The sequence below is a fragment of the Manis pentadactyla genome, chromosome X (assembly GCF_030020395.1).
Source record: "Manis pentadactyla isolate mManPen7 chromosome X, mManPen7.hap1, whole genome shotgun sequence".
Classification (NCBI taxonomy): domain Eukaryota; kingdom Metazoa; phylum Chordata; class Mammalia; order Pholidota; family Manidae; genus Manis; species Manis pentadactyla.
Window position 1 is genome coordinate 14,945,418 of NC_080038.1, and position 16,885 is coordinate 14,962,302.

The 16,885-nt window shown below is 42.5% G+C and overlaps 1 protein-coding gene across 7 annotated transcripts in view; it reads right to left on the minus strand.

Annotated features, from left to right (window-relative positions):
• MAP7D2 (MAP7 domain containing 2) overlaps positions 1–16,885 on the minus strand; it is a 139,902-nt gene that overhangs the window by 29,663 nt on the left and 93,354 nt on the right. For 3 of the 7 annotated variants that reach the window (XR_005030380.2, XM_036912845.2, XM_036912841.2), the window contains exons 4-9: positions 15,950–16,061; positions 15,002–15,100; positions 12,809–12,919; positions 10,831–10,953; positions 5,803–5,933; positions 4,051–4,175 (exon numbers count right to left, since the gene is read on the minus strand). Coding sequence is in view for 6 of the 7 variants with exons in the window: in XM_036912845.2 (XP_036768740.2) it covers positions 4,051–4,175; positions 5,803–5,933; positions 10,831–10,953; positions 12,809–12,919; positions 15,002–15,100; positions 15,950–16,061 (701 nt within the window). In the remaining variant the exon portion in view is untranslated. The remainder of the gene's footprint in view (positions 1–4,050; positions 4,176–5,802; positions 5,934–10,830; positions 10,954–12,808; positions 12,920–15,001; positions 15,101–15,949; positions 16,062–16,885) is intronic. The other 4 variants (XM_036912842.2, XM_036912843.2, XM_036912844.2 and 1 more) reach the window with 4 other exon arrangements.

Below are 16,885 nucleotides of genomic sequence, written 5' to 3' on the forward strand. Positions count from 1 at the left end.
CTATTATGTCTCTGCCCTTCAATTCTTCGTTGCAGCAGGAACAAGAACCGAGGAAAATAAACTCAACACCCCCCCCAATATAACAAATGCCTGTACATCCACCAACATAGTTCAAAGGAGAGGCATTACACAGAATCGCCCATGAGCACCTCCCTAACTCACTCCCTGACTCAGAGGCCATCCATCATCACTTTGCATTTTCTGTTTGTCATTTTCTTACTTTTTCTAAAAATCATTTTTCCACAGTTACATTCTTAAAAACACATTGTTTAGTTTTGTACATCTGGGAACTCAATATAAATGGTATCATTTGTTGAAATTCTTCTGCAACTTCCTTTTTCTGCTCAGTACTAAGATCCTGAGGTCTACATACTTTGTGAGCAGTTGCAGTGTGTTCTTTTTTACTGCTTGGATTTTACTGTAAATTTATTTACAGTCTATCTGACTTCTCACATTCCTCAGACCTGGTCCATGGCCAGTGCAGTTCAGCTACTAATCTTCACCCAGGGAGAAACTATCCTTCTTTCTGAAGATCTTAAAATCAAAAGAAACATTTGCTTTTCCTTAGGCCTCTCACTATGGTACTTCTGATTTAGAGGTACCAGGGAATCTTCTACGCCCGTGGCACCTCTTAGGAGATAATGATTCTGGTAGTTTTGCCTGTACACATGAAAGTTCAGCTATGCTGTTTACTATTTTTCCCACCTGCAATAGAGATGACATATATAGAGCTCTGGAAATAAAGGCCATTCCATTAATTTCTCTTTCCTAAAGTGGCAGGAATACCCTGCTGCACAACACAGAAGATGGCATCCCTCAACCTTTAAAAATTTCCCAAGTGAAATACGCAGCCCAGAAAGGAGAACGTTTAAGGAGGTGATTGGTGGGAGAAGAAACTGATGAATGGTCCAGAAGGGAAGAGGAGGCAAAGAGCCAGAGTCCTTGGGCAGGGTTGGTCTTAGCACTGGCTATTCCCCCAGCCAACCCCACTCCTGCCCTCTAGGCTCTACTTCCCTTCTGGCTTTCCTCCTGCAGGGACATATTAAGCTTCTACTGTGCCACAGTACTTCCAGCCGTCTCTATGACTCCACTCGTGGCAGTCTAGCAGGAGGTAACGTGGTGCCACGAGGCACAGAGCAGCGCGGCCTGCTCCCTCACTTTATGCAGCACTCTGTTCAAATGTCACCTCCTCAGAAACTTCCTCACCACTTTATCTAGCTACTCCCCTCCACCACTTTGTCATCTGACCCAGTTTTATTTTCCTTCACAGAATATCTCACCACCTGATGCTATATTCCCTGTTCACTGTCAGGTAAGCTCCATGAGGGCTGAGGAGAATGCTGGACACAGAGCAGGTGCGCTGTATGTATTTGAGGAGTGAGTGAATGAATGAATGACAGAAATATGCACATGATGCTGTAACACAGAGAAGGGAGCAAATCCAGCATTGGCTAGCTCTGGAGAGTATCAGAGCCCAGCTGAGTCCTGAGGGATGAGCAGTTCCAATCAGACAACTCTCTCTTTGGAGTAGGCCTGCAGCTTTCTCCATCTGCATCCATATCTCCCTCTCACCTCGGTTGGGGCCAGTTCAAGTGGAGACTGTTCTCATTCATTTGGGGATTCTCTGAAGCATCTGGCACAGTGACTTGTGTTCCTTCATTCCACAAACATTTATGAAGCACCTACTAGGTACCCATTACTGTTCTAAATAGAGTGGACATTTTTTAAGTCTCTCTAAATTGAATGGCATAAAACAAGTCTAGGATCTTTTACAAGTCTCTTTGGTCAGAGAGAGCTTTTTATAAAATCCAGATGATGTGTCCTTTAAAATATAAAATAGTTCCATAAAGATCACACACACACACACACTGGAATATCACTCAGCCATAAAAAAAGAATGAAATCTTGCCATCTGCAACAATGTGGATGGACCTTGAGAGCATATGCTAAGCAAAATAAGCCAAACAGAGGAAGACAAATACTATATAATCTTACTTAAATGTGGAGTCTAAAAAAAAACAAAGTAAACAAAGCTCACAGATACAGAGAACAGACTGGTGGTTGCTGGGGGAGGGGGGGGCAAGGGTGAAATGTGTGAAGGAGGTCAAAAGGCACAAACTTAGAGTTAAGAGATAAATCCTGGGGATGTAATATGCAGCATGGTAACTATAGTTAATGAGACTGTACTGTACATTTCAAAATTGCTAAGAGAATAAACCTTAGAAGTCCTCATCACAAGACAAAAAAGAGAAGAATTTTTTTGTAATTATTTATGGTGACAGATAGACTTATTATGGAGATCTTTTCACAGGTATACAAATACTGAATCATTATGTTGTATAACTGAAACTAATATAATGTTATCTGTCAATTGAACCTCCATAAAAAAAGTAAAATATAAAACAGTTTTGAAACACAAAATCTTCAGGATTTTCAACTTCAAAGAAATAGCACAGAGCCCATTGCAGGTTTGCTTCCAAAAACTGATTTCTCACCTCTACAGAGGACAACCACCCCCTTGTTCACCTTAGTGAAATTTACAATGAAGATGATGAAACTTGCTAGCTACCCTCCATGCAGGGACCCTAAGTCAATATCCAGGAAAGAGAGGGGTGGAATCTGGAAAAACCCTGGTAGAAATAGGCTTTTCTCTCCATTAATGTCAAATGATGTCCCAGCCTAACACGAGAGTAGTGACACATGAATGGAAGGTTCAAAAATAAGACAAAGACAGAGACCCTACAATCCATCTAATGGATTTACAGTTTTCAAGAGAACAATACCATAACCTAAGACAGGCAATACAAGCACAAAAAAGACTAACAGACTTTTAAAAAAAGCCCCAAGATGCTATTAATTCAGCAATGTGATATGGAAGGATTTTCTTAATGGAAGACAGATATGTCAATAGCAGATATTCATTTATAAAAACCATATTGACCTCTGAGCAAAGTAACTGTGAAATAGTCTCTGTTAGAAAGGATCAAATTAGAAATAAGAGCTGATGTCACCTGAAAGTATTTTTAACAAATTCCCAAGTATTCATTAAATTTGTATTTTACCCTATTTTCTCTGGATGGAAGTACAGTATAGGGAATATAGCCAATAACAGTGTCGTATCTTGGAGTCATGACAGCTGGTAACTACACTTCCTATAGTGAACATCCAGTAATGTACGTAATTGTTGAATCATTATGTTGTATATCTGAAACCAATACTGTGGATAGATTATATTACAATAAAAAAATTTTTTAATCCTATTTTCTCTGAATCAAACTGATATACTAAATAAACAAATTTCATAGGATTCTCTTTATATAAAAAGATTACTATTTTCCCAAATTAAAATCCTATTTCTCTTTCTCTCAGTCTTACTGAGGCTGTTCCCATTCTACCGCTGGATTGAGTTGTTTACCAAGTCATTCTTATCAGTTACTATCAGTAAAATATTTTAATAACTTAAGACAGTGGTCATACAGTGTAAATTTGTTTTCTGGTTATATGGTTTCATTGGTGCACTCATTCAATTCTTAATATAATGGCTTCATTTTTTAAAATGTGTACTATTGACAGTGGTTGACAAGTCATTATCTCTCTGTTACAGAGACAGATGCAAGAGAGAGGGAGAGAGACAAAGAAAGAGAGACAGAGACAGAGAGCAAGCGGTGGGAGTGCACACACAAGAGCAAGAGCCAGGGCGAGTGCCCCTGCACATGCAATCACTTTCTTCCACATACAGTTGAAGGAGAAAGAAGAATGCCAGAAAAGCAGAATGAAGCTGATGGGCCTAAAAAGAAAATGCTGAATGGATCATCTCGGTAAATCAGAGTCCTGTATTTCCTAGGCAACAAACCCCTTAAGAGTCCATCACCCATCCAGAAGATACATGGAGAGTGAAAGTAGTGAACTCAAAGTCCAGTTTCCTCATGCTCGCCTCCTAGGGCCAGCCAGCCATGGATTGTGAGGGAGCAGGAGGCTCACGCTGCACTGCACAGAGCCCCACCAAACTCCTTTCATCACGTGACTGAGGCAGAGGGGGAAGACACTCACTTGGATGTCACAGGAGAAGACGACCTCTTAGAAATGCCTCCTGGAAGCTCGCATCTTCTCAGAGGCGACCCATGGCCCACACTGGGAGTGGAAGTTGTTCGCGGCCCCCGCTTCAACTTCTCTGTCTGTAGGGGACACAAAATAGAACAGCCATGGCCCATGACTGGCACACTTCTCCAATTTTTTAAAATACCTCGGATATTAGGTCATCCACTTAAAAAAAAGAAACTTCAATCTCAAAATGCAAAGATCTCCTTCTCCTTGTTTTCTTACAAAAGGCAAACAACAGAACCATATTATGGTACTGAACACACAGAAAGTAGAAAGAATACAGAGATATATAATCACTACACAAAAGTTACAGGGGTTATAAATGTGGTTGTAACACTAAGACAGAGTTGTGGACCCTACCAGTGTACCTAGTATATGAGGGACTACAACCCCACCCATCCCTCTGTGTCTTCCCCATGACCTCCAACAGCAAGAGGCATGGGCCTCAGGGCTGGCCTGCAGTGGGCACTCTACAGCGGTGGTTTCCTTCTCTCCCTATTGCACTTTCCTGCACTAAATCCTCATTTAGCCCCCATACCCACACATGATAGTCCCCTTCCACAGCAATCTACCCTACAGTAAACCCCAAGGGTCTGAAACACTCACTTCTCAAGACCCTGTGAGAACCTCAGGACGCCAGTGGATTAAAAAATATATAAGTGGTGCTATAAAATAAATGTGCAACAGCACAGTAACGTGGTGGTTTTAAAGTAAGTCCACATGTCATTTGGTGTTCTCCCCTTCAAGAGGTGGAGCTCAGTTCCCTTCCCCTTGAGTGTGGGCTGGGCTTAGTGCCTAGCTTTAAAGGAACATCAAATGGCAGAAATGATGATGTGCAAAGCCTCAGACTGGAGCATAACAGGCGCTGCAGCTTCCTCCTTGCACACTCATCCTCTTTCTCTCCCGGATCTCTTGCTCCAGGAGGCAGCTTCCATGTCATTTGGACACCCCAATAGCTCTATGAAGAGGTCCATGCAGTAAGGAACTGAGGCATCCTGCCAACAGCCATGTGAGCGAGCCGTCCTGGAAGAGCCCCAACCAAGCTCTCAGATGACTGCAGCCCTGGCTGCCATCCTGACCGCACCCTCATGAGAGACCCTGACTGAGAACAGAACCATCCAGCTAAGCCATTCTTAATTTCTGACCCAGAGAACCAGTGAAGTAATAAACATTTATTTTAAGCTCCCAAGGTTTGGGGTAATTTGTTATGTTGCAAGTGATAACTAACAAAAGTAGTATGGTACACGTAATTTCTAAATAGATATGCAAAATTGGAGATAACTGCTCAACATTTGTTTTATTGATGGTGTCAGTATGATGTCAAAAATGTCTGAAGGCCACTGTTATGGATGAAGGTTCACCCAGAATTTCAGATCTAGTTGTGTGTAGAGACAAGACTGGCCCAGAATCAAACATCCTTAAAAAAGCAGACACACTCAGACCATGCCTTCTCATGCCTGTCCTCTAGAGGGCAGGCTATAATGCGGACAAGGTCTTTAGGAATTTGTTCCAAAGCACTCAGATTTAGACAGGTGTAAAAAATTGGAATGGTTTTCAAAGGTTGGGTGAAATTTTAAAACAAATCTACCCCTTGAGCAGTCCTTGGAGACTGACGAAAACAGAGACCCCCCAGATCAAGTGCAGGGAGTAACCACACGTCAGATAAAACCAGTCCTGAGCCGTGAGTGGGTTTAGACTTACCGGAGAGGCCTCCGCTCCTACTGGGGCTCCTTTCCCAGCATCTCCTGTGCCAGATGTAGGTGTAGTCTTCTTTCTCTCAGTGTTTCGAGTGGGAGAAGACTTGTAGGAAGATTTAAGAGGGCCAGCAGGAGCTACATGAGGACAGGCATGGGATACTAGAGAGTTACAGTATAACAGCCAAAGAGATGGAGTACAGAGGAGAAACCAGGGGCAAGCGGGGAGTTGGGAAGAACACATTTCTGTTAAAATGTGACATGGGCAACCCATATTCTCAGAAGACCACCATACTTTCTCTAGTCCATGCAGAATGGACCCTATCCTAAAGGACTCCTGTGCTTGATGCTCAAGAGTACAGTTCACTTCAGGAGTTTCAACTCTGGGCTTTGGAGTCAGACAGACCTAACACTGGGCTTTGGAGCCAGACAGACCTAACACTGTCACCTAAGAGCTGATCACCTTGGGCAGATTAATTAACCTCTCTAAACATCAGTTCCTTGTGTAGGGAAGGTAAAAGGCCTGACTGCTGTCCCAGCAAAGGCCCGCTTCCAAGGTTGGCCCTTCATGGGCAACTGGGAACTTGGATTTCAGGAGGGTTCTCACTATTAACCGATGAGCAGCTCAGTGTGCCTAAGCTGTTGGTACAAATATGACTTATCCTGCTTTCCTTCTGAGAGTTGGAACTTGGGTATGTGGCTGGCAAGGGGGCACCTATGTGACCAGCCCCCAGTAAAAACCCCAGACACTAACTTTCTAGGGAGCTTCCCTGGTGGGCAACATTTCACATGTGCTGTCACAGCTCTGCATGGTGCCCATGTGCCAATTCCCTGTGCTGATTGTACTGTGTAGCCCTCCACTGTGACACACCACAGCTGGGAGGGCCACCATATTCTGGGTCCTCTGAGTCCTCCTAGTGAATCACTGAGTCTGGGGGTGGCCTTGGGGACGCCTGACACAACTGGTGCCAGAAACAGGAACCACAACAATGATGATGTGCTGATATATAGTAAAAGCTTTGTTCAGGGAAGGAAAGCATAAAGGGGTGGAGGATGATGCCCCTCTGGGGGCTGGGAGCCTCGGAGTCATCCACCATATGGAACAGCAGCCAAGCTGCTGCTGCCTGTTACAAGAGGTGAAACACCTACGCAACTTGAAGATGACCCATTCAACTCCAAGAGCTGGCTCACAGGGTCCTCTGGGTGCTTTTGGCTGTAGTGAGGGAAAAAGTGAGCCCAGGTGACACCTTTGGTTTGTGCTTTCTACTCCAAGTGGCCATCAGTGGTTAGGCTGGAACACTGAGTTTTGGAACCACAAGTATCCACACCTGATGATTTTGCTATGATTTTGGCATAAAAGGGCCTCTTGAAAAAAGGGAGACATGAAAAGAGAGGCAATCTTCAGGTAGATATACACATTTGGAGTTCAAAAGGGCACTGCAGATGTAGAACACCCTTCAGTGGGGCCCTACCTTATAAAAACATCACAGATGCTGGCTACGCTATTTGGATCACAGACAAATGCCGCAGGAAAGGGCTTCTTCTCTGATGGAACCACCTGACATGGAGCCACTGGTCAGCTCTTGATGCAGAGCCTGGTTACATTTCTCACTTGTAATTCCTACCAAAGCTACAAGCTGGGAGAGGGCACTTCGAGGGAGTGGGACCCCTTCCCCCAAGCCTGCTGATTGGACTTGACCCTCTCTGGGGGCTGTGTCACTGCTGCCGGCAAGATGTCTGCTGTATGACTGACAGCCTGACTCTACTTCGCTCCCCTCCTGCTGCACACACCCCAGGAAGCAATTTGTTAAATGCTCCCGTCCCTGCAAAGGGACTGATCATTTCTAGGCTGTTAACTAGATAAACGAACAAGATGAAAGAGATGGCAGGTTATACAAGTCTATTTAAAAATTTTTTAATAATGCAGGACTTTGTCCTAATTCCTGAATATGATATGTCTTTTTGATTAAATTGGATGACATTTTTTTGTAAAACATACTTGACCTTCTTGCATTCAACCCTTCCAAATGAAAGGTCCATGTGAGAGTACAGGGTGATTGAGAAAATGTAAAGGTCTGATTACTGAACGGGGCACACTGGTAACAGTGGAGAACAATGCCCACCACCTGCACTTGTGTGCATATGTGTGGCGGCGCGGGGCATCAGTGATTTTTGTTTTCCAGAATCGATCCTAGGAACTCTCCCCTCTTCCTGAAGGAAAGGCCTGTGGTCTCTGCAAACTGCCTAAAGTACTTCAGATTCTCACGGACTGCCGAGCCCGGGTGGCATGTGGCAGGGGCAAGCCAGTTCCTGTACATCCCCACAGAACACCTACACATGCCATCCACACTTGGCAGGCAATGAGATTGTGTCACTGGCAGAACTGTTTGGAACTGACCACCTCAGGCAGTCCCTCTGAAGGCAAGGACTGAACTGAATCTCTAGGACTGGACCGAAAACCCTGGGGTGGGAGAAATCATGGTGGCAGCCACCATGGGGACTCTCTATTTTTAGGGGACACATGTGTCCTCTGGGATTATATCTTGGGTGCATGCGCAGATCATCATGGCACTGCCTCAGCCCTGGGAGGCTCTGGGTCGGCATCATCTTACTAGCCAGAGCTGTGCTGGGCTTGAATTGATGCCTTGGGCCAAGCAGAAAGGGTTCAAGCTTTCGGAGGAAGCCAGCTGGCTTTCTCAGACAGACCTTTATGGTTAATAGTCTGTATTTTAATTGGCTATATCCAGGACCCCCAAAGGGTGTGAGAGCAATACTGCAGATGGGCCTCAGTCTGCTGTGTGGTGTTCTACCGTAATAATTCTGCTGTGAAGATGCCCCTTGGCATCAGGGGACTTGGATTTGGGGAGGATTCCCACCATAAACTGTTAATTATTGTCTTGACCAAGGGACATGGGGGTGGACTGGGCAGAAAAGAAAACAGAAAACATAGTAGGCCTGACTGCTGTCCTTCAAAAGGCTGGCTTACAAGGTTGGCCCTGGTATCAGGGGACTTGGATTTTGGGAGGATCCCCATCATAAACTGTTAAGAGTGGCTCCCTGTGCCTAACCTGTTTATACAAACAACATGATTTATGCTAAACACCTGCTTTCTTTCTGAAAGTCTGGAATTCCAGTATGTGCCTGGCAGGGGGTGTCTATGTGACCAGCCCCCAATAAAAACCCAGGCACTGAGTCTCTAATAAGCTTTCCTGGTGGGCAACATGATGTATATGTTACAACTCATAGCTGTGGGAATGTGTTCTGTGGGACTCCATTGGGAGAGGACTCTGGAAGCTTGGGCCTGGTCTTGCCTAGACTTTGTCCCACATGCCTTTCCCCCTTTCTCATGTGCTCTGTAGCCTTTCACTGAAATAAATTATGAGTGCTCCTACAGAATCATCAATCCTGAGAGCGATCAATCTTCAGGACCTCCTGATAAATTCCTTGTTCTCAAAATGGGGATACTTTTTACTTCCCCAGACCTTTTAGAGATATAATTCATATACTATAAAATTCACTTTTTTTAAAGTGCACAATTTAGTGGTTTTTAGTATATTCACAAGGTTGTGTAACCATAACTACAGTCCAATTCCAGAACATTTTCAACAACCCCAAAAGAAACCCATAGCCATTAAGGGTTCCTTCCCCTTTCCCTCCTCCTCCAGTCCCTAGCAACCAGTAATCTACTCTCTCTGGATCTGCATAATGTTTTCAAGGTTCGTTATGCAGCATGTATCAGTAATTCATTACTTTTTATAGCTGAATACTATTCTACTTTTTGGATAGACCACATTTTGCTTCTCCAATTATTTGTTGATGATGGACATTTGGATTGATTGGGTTGTTTCCACTTTGTGGCTAATATGAATGATGCTAAGAACACTGGTGTACAAATTTATAACTGAACATATGTTTTCAATTTCCTTGGCTCTATACCTAAGAGTAGAATTGTTGGGTCATAATGTAACTTTATGTTTAACTTTTTGAGGAACTTGCCAGACTATTTCCCAAAGAGATGGTACCATTTTACACTCCCACCAGTAACTTATAAAGGCAACAACTTCTCCAAATCCTCATCAATGCTTATTATTTTCCTTTGAATTTTAGCCATCTTAGTAAGTATGAAGTGCTATCTCATTGTGGTTTTGATTTGCATTTCTCTAATGACTAATGATGTTGAACATCTTGTGTGTATAGTGGCCACTTGTGTATCTTCTTTGCAGAAATAGCACAATTACTCAGAAACAGCTAGCACCTGGCAGAGGATTATATGTCATTTACATGTCATCTCACTGAATACACTATCTCGGGAGCTGAAATCAAACCTGCCCTAATGTGGATACAGCATTGCTCATCTATAAAATGGAGAATACCAGTCCTTATTAATCTAGCCATGACAACTTGATCAGACTCGGTCAAGGAAGGGCTTTGATGGTATGGCCCAGTGTTTCTCAGACTTTATTGTGCCCATCTGGTGGGGTCTGAGAGTCTGCCTCATTAACAAGCTCCCGGGTGATGCCAACATTGCTGGGTCCCGCGTTACCCCTTGAGCAGCAAGGCTCTGACATGTGGTAAGCTCTTACTTACTGTGCTATCTCATTTAATCCTCATGACAATTTAAAATGACTCCATTTTATAGATGAGAAAACTAAAGCTTGGAGAGGTTAATTAACTTACCCAAAGTGGTAAGAGCTAGTAAGCGGTAGAGCTGGTTATGGGACTTGAGAAACTGGCTTACAGGCTACTTTGCCAAACCGTCTCTTAAAAAAAAAAGTCTAACTTCCATGGCTCATGAAATGGATTTTTCCTTTCTAATCCACATGCTATCATAGAATAATTTACTCACCTCTGTGACACTTAAAAGAAACATAACAACAGCAAAACACTGGTGGGTAGAAAATATCTGTAACTGTTGAAGAAATTTCATGAAGCCAGCAAAAGGGATGCAAAATTCAAAAACCCAGGAATAATTCACAGGCCAATCAACACCACTTGGGGCATTTTCCTCAGTGTCTCCAACTCCGGCCTCTTTTACCTGAGTTACTGGCCTGCTCAGAGAGCATGAATGCATTTCCGCTTCTGGCTAGAGAAGCCTGTGTGGGTGTCAACAGTCGCTTAACAAGAAAGGTTTCCATGGGACTAAGGTGCGTGCGATGAGCTGAAGGATGGAATCAAATGAAAACTTTAAAAAGCAAAATCAAAACAAAGCAAAATAAAATGTCTAAAATAACACAGTGCATGATGCAAATTAACTTTTGGGTGGTAGAGCAAATGTGAAAAATAAAAATATTCTAGGAAAGAATGGCTTCAGATTTGGTCATAGTAAAATAAAGCAAACGATGTGTCATTTAGAGTTTGAGAGTGTGCGTTAATTCTCTTGGAGTGCCAGAATTCATTCAATATGCAATTACAGTACAACAGTTTTACCTCTATCACTCAAAGAGATTAGCCCATCTCCCAAGGTGTAATATGGACTCAAGAAGCCATTTACTCACCAAGTAGATCTAACATTGAAAAAAAGATTACTTCTACAGAACACTTGTTCTAGGTCCTCTGTTAAAAAATATTTCATAACACACTGATATTATTAATGTATAAATATATATCCTTTCATACCTTTTCCATGTAAATAAGGGCAGAAATTAAATAAGAAACACAAAAATAAAGACAGCCAACTGATTATCAACTTTAATGGACATAGTAGTATTCATTATCTAAGATTCAGTGACTGAAATGTCATTTTTATGATTTGGGAACATATTATAAGGTAAACAGATACACTTTTCCATCACTCAGAATTCTTTGGGTACCCACTAGCCAGGAAATGGTTTGGGAATTAAAAGTTTTCAGTTTATAATCCACAAGCAGATAACTCAGTTGCCAGCAGTATGTAATAACATACTGATATCTTTACATATTAATCAATGCAAATACAAATTTAACATCAATTTGTAACCACGTGAACTACTAAAACATGGAATACACTCACTAATGGAACAGCTATATAGAATTAGGAGCATGTAGGTATTTTCTCACTCAGCTCTTAATTCAAGGTTTCAGGTGTTGATCCATGAACTGCCTCAGAGAACAGCAACACTGACACTTACGGGCTCTCTGACACACATGACAGGCCTCTGTGCTAGAGGTGCAAGGTCAATGCCAGTGAAAAACAACCAGGAAGTCACACTGGCCCCATCAAAGCCACAGACATCCTCCTGCTTGTCCCTTGGTAATGACTTGGCATGTTAAATACTGCACTGGCACCTGACACTTCTTCAGTGATGCTTTAAAATATGCATTTAATGCATGGAGAGCTTCCCTCCCTTCCTTCACCTACATACTCGGAAAAGTATAAATTCAGACTTTGAGTGACTTATCTGAGCCTCCATTAGAACACAGGCAGTTTTAAATCTATTCCATTTCTGGGACCAGCACACGTCTTTATACATATCATCTTCCACCTCAAAACAGAGTGCTGGAAAAGGCCACCCAACCTTTTCCCTTTTAAAAGTCTTCATATTCCTTCTGAACTCATGTTTTCAAAACAGAAATGGGCAGGCCTACAAAGCACAGACAATAGCATAGCCCCATTTTTTCACACATCTCAGTCTTCCACATACTTCTGCCTCATCAATTCTGATATTCCTGGCTAATCAACTGTCGCACATCAATAACTGGGCAGTTACTTTTTTAAAGTCACACCTGCCCAATGGTCACTTAAATCCAGGGTAAGATAACTTCAACATGCACTGTGGAAAATGGAAGCGTTTCTTTCAGATTGGGATATTATCATTAATTCCTGTCCCTGTTCAACGACGACTGGGCTCTAAAGAGCAATGCCACTTTCCAAAGTCCCATTAGTGAGGTCTTGGGGCTCCCACACTCAGACCACAAGGCTAGGATAATGGAGGTATTTGCAGAAGGCTCAAGAGGGGCTCTCCCAAAGACTGACATTAAGATGCTCACACTAGAAAGAAGAAAACCAGAGAGACCAGGTCTACACATTCACTTGCCTCGGTCTGGGGAATAGGATATTGCCACGGTGGATGAAGACAGGCGCTTACTCATGGGAGGCTCCATCTGCTTTGGCAAATTCATGGTTGATGTTGAAAGTTTGTCACATGCTGCAGAGAAATGCATTAAAGACATTGGTATTCATACCACTGTAGACTGAGAAACACATATCCCAAAGTCTTCTTCCTGTCCTCATCCACACGCCTCCTAACCACTGTGGCATAGCACACTGCTCCCATCACCCTGCTGTCTACTTAGCTTATCTGGAAATACTCAGGCTACAGCAGCCACCTGTCTGAATCAAGATTTTCTCTTCCATTTCTTAACTGTTCTTTTCTTCAATTTCTGATATTCAACTTCACTCTAAAGCCATGCTAAACCCACCAGCAAATCATTTCCTTGTGCCCAGTGACTTTTAAGTATATTCAGACCACACAAAAATAGAACCAACCTGGACCCAGAGACAAATCACCACTGGAAAACATTCTATGGTCTGACAGACTGGGTGAGCCAAAACCGAACTTTTTCCGAAGATTATCTATAGCTTAGGTTGGTGGACGAAGTCATACATAAGGCAAGGAACTGTAGTTAAAGCAGAAAACCTGTGGCGGTCGGTCTCTTCCTCTTATCAACAGACGGGGTTACAATAGACCTTTCTCAAATGCTATGGCTATCTTATGGTTAGGATTTTAACATGTGGTCCCAGGTTTGGTGTTCTCAACTTCCCACCATGATTTTAGACTGGTTTCTAAATTGAACGTTACAGCAGATGCAGAAGTGCTCACAGTGGCCTGCCAACCCCTATCGGAGCCTGAGGCAGAAGAAAAGATGTGTGTGCTGGCTTTAAAGGAAACAAACTCGTCAGTAATATTTTCAAAATCTACTTCTCTCTTCATCTTGTTTTCAAATGAGAGAATTGCCTGTTTGACAATTTCTCCTGACGATGTGATAATCTTAAATAATTTTTAATTAACTAAAGCTGAAGTAAAATTACAATAAATTCTGTTTGGGTATAAATAAAATATTTAAACTTAAAATGATATGAATTTTAATACAAGTACTTTTCAGATTTTCAGTGTTTTTTTGAACTATAATATTCTGGAAAAAATGAATCATTAGAAATTACATCAAACCACACATACAAGGGTACATATTTTCCGTTTTGCCTCAGGCTCTGATATGGCTCAGTATGGCACTGGTCTTTATAAATTTGATATTTTGTTCATCACAGATCACTTTGCACTAATTTTGATTTATTAAAATATTATTTTATATTGATCATTGAGATTTTTGGTCCTCCCTGAAATTGTGTGCTCAAGTACCACACTTACCCAACCCTGGCCGCAATTCCCAAGGGGTTATTATCAACTCTACCTACACCCCTCTGATGGGGGAAGGCTGGTGCCCACACTACAGTCAACTTAGCCAGTGTAGCACTAGTCTCTGCTACTCAGCAGCACCAATAAGGATTATTCTTTGTCAAAGGAATGCTGGAAACCGAGGATATTTATTCCTACTGCTATAATTTGACCTTCTGCATTGCTGGTAACTACTGCATCCTGTTTACATATTGTTTTTTCTTTGCCAGCCAAAAATGGGTTGAATTTCTAAAATCATTAAATGAAGCAAAGTTTTACTAGCTCTGCTCTTGATCTAGACCCTAAGAATTTCTCAGACCTGAAACCAGAGCATATTAGAGAGATGAAATCAAGAACAAAGCCAACTTGTCTCAGTATTTGGATCCCAGTGTTAGTACTGATAAACTCCCTACCACTCCCTCTCAAACACCTCTTCTGGAATCACATTAACACCCAGAACTCTGTGTGATTACAGGTTTTGGTTACCAGCAGTGACTGAAACACTCTACTACTTATTGCCTAAAATCCATGGTTAATGAGAGTGTTAGAGACCTAAATACACAAAAGTCAAACATTGACAAGATCTTCAAGGCAGAAGTGAGTGAGCTAAGGATGAAATGTCTCAAGGGCACTAGGATGTAAGGCATGCACAGCTCCACTATGACAGAAGAACCAAGAAACATGGACATGTCATTCAAATCTCTAGAAAAAAATGTTCTAAGGGATCAGACTAAGAAATCAATTGTAAAAGTGTTTGAGACAGACACAGTGATGGAGGAGGGTGATCAGAACAGTCATCACAAGATGTGAGGGCACAGTGATGCTCGGATGTACCGTTGGTGGACTCGGCAGCGGCGCCAGTGGTCCCTTGGTCCGGAGGGAGGGTGTTGGCTGCTAAACCTAGAGGAGGGGGTGGGGTATTTTCTGATTCACCTACACAGCAAAAAATCAGAGCAAAGAGATGTAAAAGAAGTCCCAATCTCTTGTTGACTTTAGTTCCTAATCAGGAAATTAGAAAAAGTAACTGAAATGGGTTGTTGACATCTCAAGAACAGAAAAAATTAAGTATATTCACTGGCAAAAGGTTTAAAGCACAACATAGCAAAGTAAAGAAACTAGTACAAATGTAAACCCATTTGTTCTCAGAAAAAAACTAGTTTACAACTCCTGCATAACAGAATATCAAGATCATGGAAAAGAAGACACTGAAGAGAGGGAAAAGCCACCCAGAAACTAATAAGAATCCATACATTACAATAAACATTCAAAAATTTAAAGATGAGTATGAACTGGATAATGAAATAAATAAGTCACCTTGAAACAAAATTGAAAGAGCAACAAAAATTAATAATGAGGAGGGAAAAACCCCAGCTCCTTTTAGAGGGTAACTGCTGTTCAGTCTTTCCAAGTCATGCTGCAGCAGTGATCTGGGCTACTGCCATTGACCTTCCCTGAAATCAGATTGTCCCTGGGCTTGCCAGGTAGATCCAGTTAACCAGGCTCTGCATTCATTTCCTTTGCTTTTTTCTTTTTCTTCTGCTTTACCTCAAAGCCCAGTTATTATAGCAACCGTTATTGCTAGCAAAAGAATACACAGTTCCCTTTCACAAGAAATACATAACAAGAAGCTTGGCAGTTTAAACATCATATCTGAAAGGGGTACCTACAGATTGGTACAAAGCATCCCCCAGATCCTGTGGGCACTAGCAGTGCCTATAATCATCTGCCCGCCCTGAGATCTCCCAGGAGGGCCCTGCAATGCAGGGAGAGCCCTGCACTCACCGTCGCGTCCCCCAGGTCCAGGGGTCACTGATGCTCCCCACGAGCACTTCTTCTTCAGCTCCAGCTGCTGCGAGCGCTCCAGGGACCGGCGCATCATCGCCTCCAGCCGTTCCTGCCCGGTTCATGCAAGGGAGAGCAAGATAACCACCCAGCCCTACTGCACTGCCACGCCTCAGTGCCTGAGTGAGTCACCCAATGGAGCTCTCTGGGCTCAGCATCTCGACGCAGGCACACGTGCTCTCGGCCACACCAGTGGTTCTTAGTGGGTGGAGAGTAAACAATGCGGCTAGTGCTGCCTCTCAGTCCCAAGGGGACAGGCTGCTACTGCAGCCAGGCCTTCATTTGTTTAAGAATAATGCCAGATAAGCATTAACTCCTTAAGACCTGTGTCAGGTCCCACTCTGCACATACCTAGAATTGGCATTGTGCTTTAGAACCAAAGGCATCCTCTCTAGTTGAAAAGCAAAAAACATTCTGATTTAAGAAAATTTAAATTAAAATATAATTTGAATTTTTAAAGCATTTAGCATAAGTCTTTGCAGTGACATATGACTGAGATCTATTTTACAAAGCCCCATTTTCATCTCAGAACTTCTTAAAGGGGTATCAATTGTTTTCTGCATTATAACATGTTTCTGCTAGATAGTATTCTGAGAATGATACTGCATACTTCAAAATTTGAGAAAGACAAGAGTAGGGAACCTTCTGGCCACAAAATAAAGCACTTATGCATTCTCAGAGTTAGATGAGGGGTAGGGAGGAAGAACTAAACCATTTTTTAACCAGAAGAGGGAAAAAACCCCCACCACCAGGCTTCTTTCTTAACAGCATTTATCAAAAGCACTCTCCAGAATAAACCAAGTTGTTGTTTTCATAAAGTTGGGTCTGATTGCCGGCAAATATTTCCTTGGCACTGGAGTGAAGCTGCTCTAATTT